This window comes from Rhineura floridana, chromosome 2, assembly GCF_030035675.1.
Source record: "Rhineura floridana isolate rRhiFlo1 chromosome 2, rRhiFlo1.hap2, whole genome shotgun sequence".
NCBI lineage: Eukaryota > Metazoa > Chordata > Lepidosauria > Squamata > Rhineuridae > Rhineura > Rhineura floridana.
In genome coordinates this window covers 240,065,507-240,083,787 of record NC_084481.1, presented here as the reverse complement: position 1 = coordinate 240,083,787, position 18,281 = coordinate 240,065,507, and the positions used below count along the sequence as shown (strand labels likewise).

General features: G+C 43.9%; 1 protein-coding gene across 1 annotated transcript; it reads right to left on the bottom strand.

Annotated features, from left to right (window-relative positions):
• Positions 1 to 7,920: 7,920 nt before the first annotated feature.
• Positions 7,921 to 12,609, bottom strand: LOC133377883 (serine palmitoyltransferase small subunit A-like). Its single transcript, XM_061612681.1, has 2 exons — positions 12,396 to 12,609; positions 7,921 to 8,813 (listed from the first exon to the last, which is right to left on the bottom strand). The coding sequence occupies exons 1-2, from the start codon at positions 12,496 to 12,498 to the stop codon at positions 8,710 to 8,712; spliced, it is 207 nt and encodes a 68-aa protein (XP_061468665.1). The 5' UTR covers positions 12,499 to 12,609; the 3' UTR covers positions 7,921 to 8,709.
• Positions 12,610 to 18,281: the final 5,672 nt, after the last annotated feature.

Below are 18,281 nucleotides of genomic sequence, written 5' to 3'. Positions count from 1 at the left end.
CCAGGGACAGAAGTTAAGCTAACTGGCCTGTAATTTCCGGGATCCCCCCTGGATCCCTTTTTGAAGATTGGCGTTACATTTGCCACTTTCCAGTCCTCAGGCACGGAGGAGGACCCAAGGGACAAGTTACATATTTTAGTTAGCAGATCAGCAATTTCACCTTTGAGTTCTTTGAGAACTCTCGGGTGGATGCCATCCGGGCCCGGTGATTTGTCAGTTTTTATATTGTCCATTAAGCTTAGAACTTCCTCTCTCGTTACCACTATTTGTCTCAGTTCCTCAGAATCCCTTCCTGCAAATGTTAGTTCAGGTTTAGGGATCTGCCCTGTATCTTCCACTGTGAAGACAGATGCAAAGAATTCATTTAGCTTCTCTGCAATCTCCTTATCGTTCTTTAGTACACCTTTGACTCCCTCATCATCCAAGGGTCCAATTGCCTCCCTAGATGGTCTCCTGCTTTAAATGTATTTATAGAATTTTTTGTAGTTGGTTTTTATGTTCTTAGCAATGTGCTCCTCAAATTCTTTTTTAGCATCCCTTATTGTCTTCTTGCATTTCTTTTGCCAGAGTGTGTGTTCTTTTTTATTTTCTTCATTCGGACAAGACTTCCATTTTCTGAAGGAAGACTTTTTGCCTCTAAGAGCTTCCTTGACTTTGCTCGTTAACCATGCTGACATCTTCTTGGCCCTGGCGGTACCTTTTCTGATCTGCGGTATGCACTCCAGTTGAGCTTCTAATATAGTGTTTTTAAACAACTTCCAAGCATTTTCGAGTGATGTGACTCTCTGGACTTTGTTTTTCAGCGTTCTTTTTACCAATCCCCTCATTTTTGTGAAGTTTCCTCTTTTGAAGTCAAATGTGACCGTGTTGGATTTTCTTGGCAACTGGCCATTTACATGTATGTTTAATTTAATAGCGCTATGGTCACTGCTCCCAATCGGTTCGACAACACTTACATCTTGCACCAGGTCCCGGTCCCCACTGAGGATTAAGTCCAGGGTTGCCGTCCCTCTGGTCGGTTCCATGACCAACTGGTCTAGGGAATAGTCGTTTAGAATATCTAGAAATTTTGCTTGTTTGTCATGACTGGAACACATATGCGGCCAGTCTATGTCCGGGTAGTTGAAGTCACCCATTACTACCACATTTCCTAGTTTGGATGCTTCCTCAATTTCCTATCTCATCTCAAGGTCTCCCTGAGCATTTTGATCAGGGGGACGATAGATCGTTCCCAGTATTAAATCCCTCCTGGGGCATGGTATCACCACCCACAACAATTGTTGAGGATGAGCATGCATTATTCTGGGTTTGGAAAACTACATTTTTTTGTGCTACAGACGGGTTAGTGCACTATACTGCCTAAAAACAGAATTGTGCACAGTTGTGCTTGGAAACAAAACTAAAGACCTGATCTTCTCACAAGGCTCAGGCAATAATAAGAAACAGTGATGGTCAAGAGCAATCTCCCTTGGCCATCAAGTCTTGCCTGGCAATGTGGTGTGCTGTGTACTACTTCCAAAGGAAAGCAGAAAGTTTATTTCCTTGTTGGATTTCATTCACCATGAAAGGTGAATGGGAGGCTAGAAGCAGTGGACACAGGCTGACAGATTCAGTAGACTTGATGGTGAACATGGATTATGTAGAAAATAGTCATTTTAAAATTTGCATGAAAGCTGGGAGTTTTCTGGAGACAAGAATATGTTAAGAGCCGAGCTGCATGCAATGGTGGCAGAGTGGAGTCTTTTTTGTGTGTGTAAATGTATCTTTATTCATTTTTCCAAGATAAACAGCAAGCAGTTACAAACGAATTGTACGACATAAATGATACATAAGCAATTATCTGGTGTTGTGTTTACATGTGTACAATAAAAATAGGATAGGATACGGTTCTGTTGGAACCAATAGGAGCCCTGTGAATTGGGTTGAATAGTTTTATTTTAAAAATAAACGTCTTGAGCTAGTAAATGAGTCAGTCACCTTTGAATCATGTCCCTCCAGAATGGCAAGTGTGCCATATCAGCTTTTTTCACTGTCCAACTTGCACATCCATACATAGAGATTGGAAATACCATGGTCTGAATGATCCTGACTTTAGTGTTCAGTGATACATCTTTGCATTTGAGGACCTCTTCTAGTTCTCTCACAGCTGCCCTACCCAGTCCTAGCCTTCTTCTGATTTCTTGACTATTGTCTCCATTTTGGTTAATGACTGTGCCAAGGTATTGATAATCCTTAAACAAGCTCAATGTCCTCATTGTCAACCGTAAAGTTACATAAATCTTCTGATGTCATTACTTTAGTCTTCTTGACGTTCAGCTGTAGTCCTGCTTTTGTGCTTTCTTCTTTAACTTTCATCAGCATTCGTTTCAAATCATTACTGGTTTCTGCTAGTAGTATGGTATCGTCTGCATAACTTAAATTATTGATATTTCTCCCTCCAATTTTCACACCTCCTTCATCTTGTTCCAATCCTGCTTTCCGTATGATATGTTCTGTGTACAGATTAAACAAATATGGTGATAAAATACACCCCTGTCTCACACACTTTCCGATGGGGAACCAATCGGTTTCTCCATATCCTGTCCTTACAGTAGCCTCTTGTCCAGAGTATAGGTTGCGCATCAGGACCAGGGCTGTGGAGTCGGTACGCCAGACCTTCGACTCTGACTCCTGTATTTTCCTACTCTCCGACTCCGACTTCTTCATAAATGACAAATGTATATTAACAAGTAATAACACATTTACTGTAGTAAAATGGTAGCACAAGGCATTTCATCACCACCACGTGAATCCAGAGCATGGAAAAGTTACTTTTTTGAACTACAACTCCCACGAGCCCAATCCCTGGGGTTGATGGGAGTTGTAGTTTTAAAAAAGTAACTTTTCCAAGCTCTGGATTCACGTGGTGGTGATGAAATGCCTTGTGCTACCATTTTACTACAGTAAATTTGTTATTACTAGTTAATATACATTTGCCATTTATGAAGGAATCGGAGTCGGAACATTTCTACTGACTCAGACTCAGACTCCACCCAAAATTGCTCCCGACTCCGACTCCACGACTCCAACTCCACAGCCCTGAGGACAATCAGATGCTGTGGCACCCCCATTTCTTTTAAAGCATTCCATAGTTTTTCATGATCTACACAGTCAAAGGCTTTGCTGTAATCTATAAAGCACTGAGTGATTTTCTTCTGAAATTCCTTGCTCCATTCCATTATCCAACGTATGTTTGCAATATGATCTCTGGTACCTCTTCCCTTTCTAAATCCAGCTTGGACGTCTGGCATTTCTCGCTCCATATATGGCAAGAGCCTTTGTTGTAGAATCTTCAGCATTACTTACTTGCATGGGATATTAAGGCAATAGTTCAATAATTACTGTATTCCCTGGGATCCCTCCAATTCCTCCTCTTCTGCATTTGCCGTTGGAGCATAGACTTGGATGATGGTTATGTTAATAGGTTTCCCATTTAATCTCATTGATATCACTAACTCAGACCTTGCCTTGTAGCTCCTAATTGCTTTTGCTACATCACTTCTCACTATTAAAGCAACCCCATTTCTTCTTAATTTCTCATTTCCTGCATAAAATATTTTGTAGTTGCCTGACTGGAAATGTCCCATTCCCGTCCATTTTAGCTCGCTCATGCCAAGTATTGTGATGTTGATGCGTTCCATTTCTTGCTTGACAATTTCTAACTTTCCCTGGTTCATGCTTCTCACATTCCATGTTCCTATTGTGTGCGTCGTACAACTCCGGACTCTCCTTTTGCATCTGTGCACATCAGCCTCTGGGCTTCCTTTCGGCTTTGACCCAGCTGCATCATTGTCACAGCGCTACTCGTCCTTTGTTCTTCCCCAGTAGCTCGTTGAGTGCTTTCTGACCTGGGGGTCTCATCTTCCAGCACTATCTCGTGTTGCATTTTGGATACTCTGTTCATAGGGTTTTTGTGGTAAGAGGTATTCAGAGGTGGTTTACCATTGCCTTCCTTTAAGTTTGGATGCATCTTAGTCTGGTTTCTCAGCTTTGACCATTCCGCCTTGGGTGCCCCTGCTAGGAGTCTAGCCTCTTGGTCTAGCCACCTGACGGCATTGCTCTCAGCTTCTTCGACACTCTCAAACCCCTTCACCATGTTAAGGTGTGCATCCGAAGAGGAGTTCCTACTGCTTTTAAATGTTTTATTTTGATATTAAGATTTTGATTAGCTAACTGAATTTTTATTTGGAAAACTGAAATACAATTCATAAAATTAAAATAGTTTTTTTACATTGCAGCCACCCAAAGAAAAAAGTTAGATTAAGGGAGAATATTGTCTCCCTAACTTTATAGGGGGAGGACCAAACTATATGTGTGAGAGAGATGTGAATGATCTCACATGTTTTGAAGTGTTAAGAGCAGGTGTAAGAGCCCTCAAATCATATCAAAAACATGGCACTGAGAGAAGGTTTTCACCCTTTCCCCTTTGACTGTTTTCCCAATGAAACACAGACTGTGTCACAGAGCTACTATTTGTGGGGGAGGTGCAAGGGGGAAGCATAGATAACATCGCTATTATTTATGCAGCATGGGCAGGGAATATCTTGAAGCTGTTGAGGGATGATTCAACTCCCTACCCCCTACATAACTATGCTGCTCTTTACAGTTCCCTCTTCCCACCCCAGTGCACTGCACCCCAGTGCAAGGGGATCCAATGGATCCTCTTCTGCCACACATCTGCTGCCAACATACCCAGAGAGCTATTGCTAGTCGGGCGGTATATAAGTTTAATAAATAAATAAATAAATAAATCTAATGCAACCCAATTTTCCAATTGAATCCATGCCCATATACATGATTGCCTATGTCAGCTCCTTTAAACTACATATTAAACCACATGATTTAATAATGGCCCCAACCTAGCTAAAGTTTATTTATTTATTAGATTTATATCCCGCCCTTTCTCCCAGTAGGAGCCCAGGGCAGCAAAATTGGTTGGGACTGAACTCCACATGAAAAACGAGGCTTAGAACTAGTTCCATTGATTTCAAGTGCTTAAAGTACATACCGTTTCCAAGCAGTCCTTCCAATAACCCTCTAAGGTATGTCAGTAATATCCTATTGAAAATTGGGGGTTTAAGCTGAGAGGAAATAGCTTGCCTACTAAGAGCTCAAGCGACATTTGAAGCAGACGCCTCCCAGCTCACACCTTGTTCTATTAACTGAGAACCATTCGGCTGAAGCCCTGGTGGGGGGCTGGAATGCCGAAATCACCGGGGCATTAAACCGAGTGGCTCCAAAACGCCCTCTCCCCCTGAATAGAACTCAGACGGTGCCGTGGTTTACCCCACGGTTACATATTCTGAGGCGGGAGGTGAGACGGCTAGAGCGCCGGTGGCGAAAGTCTCGCTCTGAGGACGATTGAACACTGGTTAGAGCCGCTGCTGCAGCCTATCATGTGGCAATAAGGGCAACAAAAAAGGATTTTTATGCTGCCTCTATTGCATCTGCAGAGTGCTGTCCCAGGAGACTATTCCAAGTGGTCCGGAGCCTGGTCGGTCCAGTTGCTCCGGAACCAATGGAACATGATAAGGTCTCCTGTGACGAGTTTGCTAAACACTTTGCGGATAAAATCGATCGTATTAAAAGCGAGATTCCGTACACTGTGGATACAGAGAGTGAGCCAGAGGTGAACAATGTTGCTTCAGTGGCGTGGGATCGGTTCCAGCTTCTTCCTTCTGATAACGTGGACAACTTCAACTCTAAGGCCGACCACCTGCTTACTTGATCCTTGCCCTTCGTGGCTCATTATGAGCTGCAAAGATAGACTGGGAGAGAGGATCAAGCTGATGATAAATGCATCGCTTGAAGAGGGAATAATGCCATTAGTGCTCAAGGAAGCGATAATAAAACCAATTTTAAAAAAGTCCTCCTTGAACCCTCAAGATCTGAACAACTTCCGCCCAGTCTCAAATGTGCCATTCTTAGGCAAGGCAGTTGAGCGGGTGGTGGCTAAACAGTTGCAAGCACACTTGGAAGAAGCAGATTATCTGGATCCATTTCAGTCGGGCTTCAGACCGGGACATGGGACTGAAACAGCCTTGGTCGCCTTGGTAGATGATATGAGAAGAGCATGGGATAGAGGCGAAGGCACCTTCCTTGTCCTCCTCGATCTCTCAGCGGCTTTTGATACCGTCGACCACGCTATCCTCTTGGATCGCCTGCAGAGGTCAGGTATTGGGGGCACTGTATTGCAGTGGTTCCATTCCTTCCTCTCTGGGAGGTACCAAAGAGTAGCTTGGAGGAAGAGGTTTCAGATCCCTGGCCCCTCACTTGTGGGGTGCCACAGGGTTCTATCCTTTCTCCAATGCTCTTTAACATCTATATAAAGCCGCTGGGAGCAATCATCAGGAGATTTGGGCTGCAATGTCATCAGTATGCGGATGACACGCAGCTCTATCTCTCATTTAAATCTTCACCAAGGTTGGCTGTGGAAACCCTGTCCAAGTGTCTGGAGTCGGTGAGTGGCTGGATGGGAAGGAATAAGTTGAAACTGAATCCTGACAAAACCGAGGTGCTGTTTGTGGGAGACAAGGGAAGGCTGGGAGATATAGACCTGGTGCTTAACGGGGTACGATTGCCCTTGAAAGACCAGGTCCGTAGCCTGGGGGTCATTCTTGACTCCCAGCTGTCCATGGAGGCTCAAGTTTCAGCTGTGAGCCGAGCAGCTCTGTATCAACTCCATCTGATACGGAGGCTACGCCCCTACCTTCCCAATCATCTGCTCCCACCGGTGGTACATGCCCTGATCACCACTCGCCTAGACTACTGTAATGCGCTCTATGTGGGGTTACCCTTGAAAATGGTTCGGAAGTTACAGCTGGTACAGAATGCAGCGGCGCGTCTGATTGCAGGCAGCCGCCGTAGAGATCACATCACTCCTGTGTTGAAGGAGTTGGATTGGTTACCGGTTGTGTACCGAACCCAATTCAAGGTGTTGGTTTTAACCTTTAAAACCCTATACGGTTGTGGCCCAGCCTATCTGAAGAAGCGCCTCCAGCATCGACAGGGATGCCGCTCAACAAGATCGACCTCAGAGGGCCTTCTCTGGATCCCACCAGTCAAAATAGCTAGGCTGGTGAGGACTCGAGAGAGGGCCTTCTCAATAGTGGCCCCCACCCTCTGGAACTCTCTCCCAGGTGATATACGCCATGCCCCATCTATAATGAGCTTCCGCAGGACCCTGAAGACTTGGCTTTTTAGGCACGCGTTTGAGATGGGCTAGTTTTTTAATGTTTTTAAATTTTAATTGTTTTATATACTGTTTTATCTTGTACGTCGCCCAGAGTGGCTGGACAACCAGCCAGATGGGCGACTAACAAATTTAATAATAAATAAATAAATATCCTCCCACCACATTATTTTATAACATATTTTGTGTCTCTCTAGAGCACTGCTGAAAGAGTATTATTCAATAGAGCACTGATGGGGAACCTATGGACCTCCAGATGTTGCTGGACTAAAACCCTCCTCATCCCTGACCATTGGCCATGCAGGCTGAGGCTAATTGAGTTTGGGAGCCCAACAACATCTAGAGGGCCACAGGATCCCTATCCTGCAATACAGTCTCCTAAAATTAAAGCAACAACTCATTAGGCATCAAATATGCTTTCAGCTTGTATTTTGGGGGGGAAATAACCCCCACCTTAAAAATTGCCATCTTACATTTCAGAATACAAATCTGAAAAAAAGCTATAAAAACTAAGACAAGACTTCAGCCTAGTAGACAGCTCCTTATTGCTGTTGTTTTCAACTCAAGTTCACTTCAAACATTATATTTTGGTCATTTGGTCTGGGTATTCAAAGGAGTTTGAACAATAGTTACAGTAAAGAGTTCATAATACAGACATGATTATGCTATAGACAACAGCAACAGCCATGGTCTTTAAACTCAGTCTATATTAAAATATGCTCCTTGGGAAACAAACATATACAGTTAGAAGCTATAATAGCAGGTTTAAGATGTTATCACAAAACTCCAGGTGGCATGCATAAAACTAAGCCTTTGTGCGCAGATCAGAGTTAGGTCCAGCACTTTCTCCTTACAAAATATTGTTCCATACATATGGTGCTAGGTGGTCATATTCTTTTCCAAATGGAACAAAGGCTTTCCATTTATTACTAAAGCAAAATAGAATGATACACAAATATTCAGTTGAACAATCCAGACAGCAATTGAAGCACCTGAGTTAGGTCTTACAAACAAAGTTTTGTAAGATTCCATGAATATATCCACATCTCCATACGAATCTAAACACTTTTTTCTTAGAAAATGTGTTACTAGAAATATACCCAGATGGACATATACCATACAATAGCAAAAGCTTTAAGCCCCATTTAATAAGATGGTTTTTGATTAAAAATAGAAGGCAAAATGTACTCAAAGTTACATTAAGAAAAGCTTTTACAGTGTAATACTGGGACTGTCACAAAGTTAAGAAAATACTGATATCAGAGGTACAAACAATCACAATGTTAATAGACAAATTACTACACAAGGGAATCTTATAAAGAAAAAATGCCACCAAAAAGGCTATGTTGCATCCCTTAGTGGTGACTGCCAGTTGTGGATGCAATCACACCTTGCTTGCTTTGTCATTTGTAGAACTCCTTAATTGTAGATGGACAGTTCTTCACCTTCTGACTGGTCACTACTTAGGACATTCTTCATCACTGCACAATTTCAAAATAGTGCAATATTGCCATAATATGCTGAGGCATGAAAACATAGCCAGTGTAAAGTGACATTCCAAGGATGGATATTAACATGGAATCTGAATGGCAGTAAAGGAAAACCTCATGTTGACAGTCACAATGCAAGAACGCTATAAAGCCATGTCTCAAGTGAGAATAAAAATGTTTTAAGTACAGCCAGCTGGGCTAACACAGAATATTTACTGGGGAAAATTAAGACTATACTAGTTAATAACACTACTACATTTGGAAACTCAGCATAATCACTGAACCAGTTAAGATGAAGTAGCTGGATTTCATTAAACCTCACTAATGATTATAGCTTTTGATAAGGCCAAAATAAATCTGATTTGCATACCACTGGCAACAGAAATTTCTCTTCTGTTTCTCATCAATCTCTTCTCCTTTTTGCTCAGTTTAAGAGGCCGAACAAACCAGCTCTCAGGTGGAATCCAGGCTGGTACAGAATTAGAGCTACAGGACCTGAATCCAGAATGGGGCCAATGTAAGTGAAGTAGGGAGTGTGTGTAGTCTGTTTCAGGGGTTTCCAAACAGTGATCTATGAGCTTCATTCAGGTGGTCTGTAATGTATCTGTGATGAATAGTGGGAGCATCACCTGCTCCATCATTCCTAGATGTCAGTGTCTGCCAAAAAAGGTGAGCTGGATGGACGAGAAATGACAGGGGGAGAGGAGGCTCTTGAAAGACGTGGAGAGGTTTAGCAGCAAAGTTAATGGGAGGCTAGTATTAAGAAGGTTAATCTGAATTCAATTAAAAAATTATACAGCATCCAGCACAGTGCATTACAATTGCTAAAACAAGCAGAAAAACCATTAAGTGGTCTGCCAAGACCCTCAGCAATTTTCAAGTGGTCTGTAAGGAAAAATGTTTGGGAACCACTAGTCTAGTTCATAATAGCTTTGCCAGCAGGCAAGTTTTTCTCACCCTAACAGCCCAGAGGAACTGCGTGAAGCAGAACCAGAGTGGTGGTGGTGGTGGTGGGAGTTACGCAGGTAGATAAAGGTGCCACAGTGGCAGTTAAAACATATTTCACAAAGTGGGAAAGGAGATCAAGGTGTGCACACTCACAAAATGAGAGGACCAACTTTTCTCTGCCCCACCTATGGTGACTTCAGAAACATGGAAAAGAAACAATTAGGACTCCTCACTACAGGATGCCCCAAGCAAAAGAAAGGAGGGAAGACAGACAGAGATTTAGCAAATTTAGGCCAAATTTGATTTGGGACAACTACCAGTTGCTGACCAATACACTAATTCCAAAGAATAAACATCTGACAATATATAGTCAGTGTCATCATTTGCCAGTTACCAGCAGCAAGCTGTTCCCTGGTCACCAGCACTGGCAGATCCAACAATGCACTATGTAGATATAAGCTGCACACACAACCATCTGGACAACTTGTGTACCAATGGCAGCATAGTATATATATTGCATCATTATTATTTTTGCAGGCAAATGTCATACCTGTATAACAAAGTAAGCTAGTAATGTAACACATGAATACCACCATTAACAAAGTAATGGTGTTGATGGCCAGCTACAGGTTTGAAGGAACTGTGAGGTTATATTGCTAAAAGCATGTGGTAGCCTGCACCAAAACCAAAGCACAGAGCATTGTTAAAAGATTATTTGCTGCAACTGTGCCAATTGCAAAGGAGTCGGTAGACTGCAACCAGAGGAGCTATTTCACATTGCAAATGGCCTAGTGGGCCTAACCTGTATAACTGGTATTTTATACAGAATACTTTCATAACTGAAATCAGCAATAAGCTATCATCCTTTATTTGATTTAATGAACCATTTGAAAATTTATTAGTAAAAAAAGATAAGCACAAATCCTTGGTTGAATGGAACAGTTATCCCAGAATCAAAGAAGTGATTTAGCTGAAATAAAGACCATTGTTCAAATCTGATCTCCATTTAGCTTTAGCTTATCTGCAAGATTCTCTCTCATTCGCTTCCACTGGAAAGGGATAGGGTAGAAAGATATTCTAGGTAGTGCTGCACCATTTAAGCTATTAATTGATCAGTTTTTAAACCTGCTTGATTAATCAGGCTCCACCCTAACTGGAGTGTGCCTGGAGGATGTAGGAAATGGTGGTTCATCCAACACTTGACTTCATTAGTAGCAAAAAGATGGAAGGTAGAAAGACACTAGCAGTCCTGTGAAATAGATACTGAGTGCATTACTTCTTGGCAGGCACACAATGTTGTTTCTCTTTAGACTTTGGCAACATAAGTGAAGAGTATCCTTATGATTTAAAACCATGGTACGTAGCAGGCAGACGAGTATTTTTGGCCTTGTTTCTGGCACATAAATAGTAACATATCAAGAAGCATTCTCCTTCATTAGCTCGGTTTGATCCCTCATGAACTGCACAAACGTTATCATGAATGACAACAGCTTTTTTTTTCCATAACAAATTCTCAACCTTGTTTTGAAGTGAATCCTGCACAGGAAACCACAGCAATTACAGCCCCAATCGCTCACCACACAAGTGAAAAACCACCCTCAAATCCATTCACGCTCAACTACAACATGCAGCACAACACTGTATCCTCTTCCTCTCTGATAAACACAATACCCAAAGCCAACATGCTTTAAAGTCCCAAACCACAGCAACATAAACCTCAATTGCACAGCCACCCAGTAACCTAATATGGCCTTTTTAACACCTCCCAAAGAGATTTAACATAGCATCTCAAGTTACATGCACTTAAAGCCTCTTACCCTCAAAATCCTTCCCCATTTACTTCCCATCTCGGTCACAGAGAAATTTGGGAAGTCATGCAGAAGCACCTCAGTACTTCATTCCTCACTGTTCCTGTTACTCCAGTGCACGCCCACTTAGGGCCATCCCAAAGCACTCTGTTATCAAACCTGGATTTTCTCAGCATCAGGACGGACTAGGCAGAGCTCTAGCATAACTCACACAGCCCTTTAATAGCCACAAAATCAGAACTACAGTGTACAATACCAGATGCCAAGGCTAACTGAACATCGCTTACGAAACACACAGCAAAATGTTCCCATCTTGGTAGAGAATCCATCCTAAGCAGCCAAGTGAAGAAAATGCCAGCAGTCACCTGTTGGCTGCAGCGCCTTCCCTCCCACGGCCAAACACAGCGATTAGCCCTGGAGTACCTAAATCGATAGCAATGGTAAAGCTAAAGAGATGTAAACCTGGGCAGTACCTAAAAAAAGTTTCTCTGGGAGCCCCATATAAATCGCTCTGAACTTTGGGAGGGGAGAAAGAAGAGCGAGGCGGAAGCATATCTATACTGAACAAACACACACGTTAAGTTTCGTCATGACTTTCCCTCCAAGGAGCCAACCTGACAGAAAATCCAACGTCTACGTTTTTTCGCCCCAAACCTGAGGTTTGCGCTACAACTCTGATTACCCCCAAGTCCCTTAAAGCTCACTGCGCACACACCGCTCGTAGGTGCCCCGCAGCCTTCTTTCTCGGCCAAAGCCAGGCGGCCGTCTCCCTCTACCTTCCAGCACAACTCCCCATCCACGGCGCCCTGCCCTGCCTGCCCTGCCCTGGTGCAGCGCACCCAGTTCAACCGGAACTTCCCAGCGGTAGCAGCAACCTTTCCTTCACGGGTCCCTCAGCGGAACAAAAGAAAAGGATACTGAACACCTTCCGTTCCCAAGGCTCCAGCATATAGAGCGCGGTGACCAGCAGGTACTGGTAATAGAGCCATGACATTTGCTTCCAGGCCGAGTTCAACGCCATTTCCCCGGCAGCGCCTCTGTGCGTAAGAGCGCGCCACTCAGACAGGCAGTTAAAGCAGCCAAGGCACGGCAGAAAGGCAGTGGAGGGGAGGGGAGGCGACGCCCAGCTTCTTTGCGGATTGGCTAAGCCGCTTCCCTCCCCTCATTGGCAGGCCGGGCCAATCCCCCAGGACAACTGATGCAAAGTTTATCTGTGTAATAAAGCGGGTTCCTAGAGTTGCGTTTTGCAATAGGGGTCGGATGCATTCCGTATATAAGCCCCACTGAACTCAGTAGGGCCTGCTTCTGAGTAGAGACATATAAGCTTGCATTGTAGGAGTGCGAGGGAACAAGGCGCCTGTGCGCCTGAGGAGTCTTCCATGTTTCTAAACTTACTGTGACTTTCACGGGCAAAACGGAGCCACAAGACTCACAAGTTGAAACCTCTGCTTGGCAAGTCCCCACCACAAAACAGCTGTTGTCACATAAGGTTGATCCTTCACAAACGTCACACAGAAAATGTTCAAAGGGGCCCTTTGAAAGGGTGTTAGCTAGGAAATGAGCCCCTACCTCTCCCCACCACTTGGTAAATGACTTCTGAAACCCAAAGGACATTCAGAAACAGTGTGGTATAAGGCGCGGGGATCTATTCAAAGAAATGCGTCTTACAGAAAGACATGACATGCTTAATGGAAGGTATTACAGCACAGTATTTTATTGACGAAGGGGAGGTGGACGTTGAGGGAATGCACTTTCTTTCCTGTCATTTATAACAAGGTGAAGAAGCTACCTTGCTAGATGACAGTCCCCACCTTCAAAGAGATGAAATCGAGGCAAGCCAGAGCTGGTGGCACCTTCCAGTGTGGAACAAGCTCCTGTTTGTACACCTGCCTGAGCTCTGGATTGCAAATCTCTGGAATTCAGGCAATGCCTCAGTTGCTGAGCATCTTTAGCAGTTAATGATTCTATATTATTTTACTGAAAAAAATCAGTACAACAAGATAAGACTAAAGAAGGGTAAAGGCTAAAAGACGGAACAATGCCCATAAGGGAAGTTATAAGTTAAGGGATATGTTATTATTGTGAACTGCCCTAGAAATTTGCAATTGAAGGATTGTATAAAATGTTTTTAATAAATGATGGTTTTGAAATGATCTTATCCATCATTTGCAGTGTAGTAATAGTGGTTAGCTGTAAAAGAATGCTCTAATAGACAACCACTACGACTACTCTGCAAATGATGGATCAGATAATTCCAAAAGCATTACATTTATTTAAAAACATTTTATACCACACTTCAGTTACAAATTTCCAGCACAGTTTACAATAGGTAATAAAACAATATTCAGGAAATCAATAGATGGCAAAAGTAAAAGGCAGCACTAACTCAAAGGGTTTGTCAGTCCTTTGGATAATGATGAGCTAGAGGGAGCCCCAGCTGACAAAGCATCAAGGCCCCAGCTGACAAAGCGTCAAGGCGAGTTAAGCAGCAGAGAGAAAAGAGGGTAGTAGCTCCCATTTATTCCATTACTTAATTGAAGTAAAACAGCTCAGAGCAATAAGTAATAAGGGCAGCCCAAGGTCACCCTGAGCTAGGAGCCAAATCCTGAAAGAACCTATATCTTAGGAGACAGATCCTAGGAGAAGGAAGCCCATAGAAAGCTAGTTTTCAACACCACCCTAGCAGGAAAACTTCAGGGGACACTGTAAACAAGGCTAAATTCCAGTCGGAGAGAAGGGGGAAAAGAAAACTCCACCGACACATACAGGGAGAGAGTCAGCTCAGTCCTTGCTAAAAAGGGCAGCTTCAGCCTTCCTGAAACACAACCACAAGCTCTGTTTCCCTAGGTTAAAGAAAGGTCAGGCTGTTCTAGGTGGGAAAACAACAAACACAAAAGACGTGCCTGGAAGGCGCAGCCCCTTGATTAGATTAAAAGCAGCCAAAAGCTTAAACAGCCTCGCCCCTCACTCAGGAAGGAAGGAAGCCTGAGAGAATACTAAAGTGTTAAGCCCCAGCTGATCGTCATCAGCCTCAAGTAACACATCATTGGCTGGCAGCAGTAGCTGGGAGGAACCAGCCACACATATAAAGTCAGAGCACCCTAGCGAGGGAGCCTGCTCCACGAGCTAGAGGGAGCCCCAGCTGACAAAGCGTCAAGGCCCCAGCTGACAAAGCATCAAGGCAAGTTAAGCAGCAGAGCGAGGAGGCCAGGGCCCGTCTGTTTCCTGACCTCAACTAAACCGCAGTCTCCAACCCATTGACGTAATAAACCTTAAACAAAACTATGCAGGTAAGAAGCCAGCAGGGGTGTGGGGGCTTTCCAGTGTTTTGCACCGCCTGCAGCATGTATGACTATCTGCTTGTTGGACAGAAGTCGTGGGTGTGTTCTTGGTGCAATGAGCTCCTGGCTCTCCGGGAACAACTTCATTTCCTTGAGGCCAAGGTGGCGGACCTGGAAAAGCTGAGAGAGGCAGAGAGGTGTGTGGAGGAGGCCTTCAGGGACGTTATAGCTGTGTCCCACTCCAAGGATGATAGCTCTCCTGCTATCATGGAGAACGATGGTCTCGGGGAAGGAGAGCATCCAGCTGAGGAAGAGGGAAACGATCCCTTAGAAGGGACCCATTCCTTGGGGGATGAGCAGCTATCCTCTCGTGCCGAGGATATATCTCCAGGGGGTGGAGGGATCCTTGTAGTGGGTGATTCGATCATTAGGAACATAGACAGTGGGGTGTGTGATGGGCGTGTAGACCGCAAGGTGTTTTGCCTGCCTGGTCCGAAGGTTGCGGATATCGCCCGTCGTTTAGATAGTTTGGTAGACAGTGCTGGGAAGGAGTCAGTGGTCGTGGTGCACGTTGGCACCAACGACATGGGGAAATGCAGCCGTGAGGTCCTGGAAGCAAAATTTAGGTTGCTAGGTAGGATGCTGAAAGCCAGGACCTCCAAGGTGGCTTTCTCTGAAATGCTACCGGTTCCACGTGCAGGACCAGCCAGACAGGACCAGCTTCGCAGTCTCAATGCGTGGATGAGACAATGGTGTTGGGTGGAAGGGTCCGGATTTGTTAGGCACTGGGAAACATTTTGGAACAAGCCGGGCCTGTACAAAAGGGACGGGCTCCACTTGAACCAGAATGGAACCAGACTGCTGGCACTTAAAATTAAAAAGGTAGCAGAGCAGCTTTTAAACTGACTGAGGGGGGAAACCCGACAGGAGCTGAGAAAGGTCCGGTTCGGAATAAACCTCCCCCCTGGGATAAAAACCAAAGAAATGATGAAATTTTAAAAGGGGTAGGCCTAGAAGTAGGCATTGTGAGAGCAGGGGCACAGGATATAAATTCAGAAGAGCAAAATTACCACAGGCCTAACCACAAGTGCCAAAGACACTTGAAGAGAGACACTGCTTACAAGTGCCTGTACGCTAATGCTAGCAGCCTCCGAACCAAGATGGGAGAACTGGAGTGCTTGGTCTTAGAGAAGAGCATTGATATAGTGAGCATAACTGAGACCTGGTGGAATGGAGAAAACCAGTGGGATACGGTTATCCCTGGATATAAACTATATCGGAAGGACAGGGAAGGACGTATTGGTGGCGGAGTCGCTCTATACGTGAAAGAAGGCATTGAATCCAGCAAGCTCGAAACCCCAAAACAGGCAGACTCCTCCACAGAATCGTTGTGGGTGGTGATACCGTGCCCCAGGAGGGACTTAATACTGGGAACGATCTATCGTCCCCCTGATCAAAATGTTCAGGGAGACCTTGAGATGAGATATGAAATTGAGGAAGCATCCAAACTAGGAAATGTGGTAGTAATGGGTGACTTCAACTACCCGGACATAGACTGGCTGCATATGTGTTCCAGTCATGACAAAGAAGCAAAGTTTCTAGATATTCTAAATGACTATTCCCTAGATCAGTTGGTCATGGAACCGACCAGAGGGACGGCAACCCTGGACTTAATCCTCAGTGGGGACCGGGACCTGGGGCGAGATGTAAGTGTTGTTGAACCGATTGGGAGCAGTGACCACAGTGCTATTAAATTAAACATACATGTAAATGGCCAATTGCCAAGAAAATCCAACACGGTCACATTTGACTTCAAAAGAGGAAACTTCACAAAAATGAGGGGATTGGTAAAAAGAAAGCTGAAAAACAAAGTCCATAGGGTCACATCACTCGAAAATGCTTGGAAGTTGTTTAAAAACACTATATTAGAAGCTCAACTGGAGTGCATACCGCAGATCAGAAAAGGTACCGCCAGGGCCAAGAAGATGCCAGCATGGTTAACGAGCAAAGTCAAGGAAGCTCTTAGAAGCAAAAAGTCTTCCTTCAGAAAATGGAAGTCTTGTCCGAATGAAGAAAATAAAAAAGAACACAAACTCTGGCAAAAGAAATGCAAGAAGACAATAAGGGATGCTAAAAAAGAATTTGAGGAGCACATTGCTAAGAACATAAAAACCAACAACAAAAAATTCTATAAATACATTCAAAGCAGGAGACCATCTAGGGAGACAATTGGACCCTTGGATGATAAGGGAGTCAAAGGTGTACTAAAGAATGATAAGGAGATTGCAGAGAAGCTAAATGAATTCTTTGCATCTGTCTTCACAGTGGAAGATATAGGGCAGATCCCTGAACCTGAACTAACATTTGCAGGAAGGGATTCTGAGGAACTGAGACAAATAGTGGTAACGAGAGAGGAAGTTCTAAGCTTAATGGACAATATAAAAACTGACAAATCACCGGGCCCGGATGGCATCCACCCGAGAGTTCTCAAAGAACTCAAAGGTGAAATTGCTGATCTGCTAACTAAAATATGTAACTTGTCCCTCGGGTCCTCCTCCGTGCCTGAGGACTGGAAAGTGGCAAATGTAACACCAATCTTCAAAAAGGGATCCAGAGGGGATCCCGGAAATTACAGGCCAGTTAGCTTAACTTCTCTCCCTGGAAAACTGGTAGAAAGTATTATTAAAGCTAGATTAACCAAGCACATATAAGAACAAGCCTTGCTGAGCAGAGCCAGCATGGCTTCTGCAAGGGAAAGTCCTGTCTCAGTAACCTATTAGAATTCTTTGAGAGTGTCAACAAGCATATAGATAGAGGTGATCCAGAGGACATAGTGTACTTAGACTTTCAAAAAGCTTTTGACAAGGTACCTCACCAAAGGCTTCTGAGGAAGCTTAGCAGTCATGGAATAAGAGGAGAGGTCCTCTTGTGGATAAGGAATTGGTTAAGAAGCAGAAAGCAGAGAGTAGGAATAAACGGACAGTTCTCCCAATGGAGGGCTGTAGAAAGTGGAGTCCCTCAAGGATCGGTATTGGGACCTGTACTTTTCAACTTGTTCATTAATGACCTAGAATTAGGAGTGAGCAGTGAAGTGGCCAAGTTTGCTGACGACACTAAATTGTTCAGGGTTGTTAAAACAAAAAGGGATTGCGAAGAGCTCCAAAAAGACCTCTCCAAACTGAGTGAATGGGCGGAAAAATGGCAAATGCAATTCAATATAAACAAGTGTAAAATTATGCATATTGGAGCAAAAAATCTTAATTTCACATATACGCTCATGGGGTCTGAACTGGCGGTGACCGACCAGGAGAGAGACCTCGGGGTTGTAGTGGACAGCATGATGAATATGTCGACCCAGTGTGCGGCAGCTGTGAAAAAGGCAAATTCCATGCTAGCAATAATTAGGAAAGGTATTGAAAATAAAACAGCCGATATCATAATGCCATTGTATAAATCTATGGTGCAGCCGCATTTGGAATACTGTGTACAGTTCTGGTCGCCTCATCTCAAAAAGGATATTATA

Coding starts and splice junctions, on each gene's coding strand:
- LOC133377883 (XM_061612681.1), bottom strand. CDS start 12,498: ATGGCGTTGAACTCGGCCTGGAAGCAAATGTCATGGCTCTATTACCAG. Junction 8,814..12,395: donor TTGGGAACGGAAGGTGTTCA/GTATCCTTTTCT, acceptor ACTGCCATTCAG/ATTCCATGTTAATATCCATC.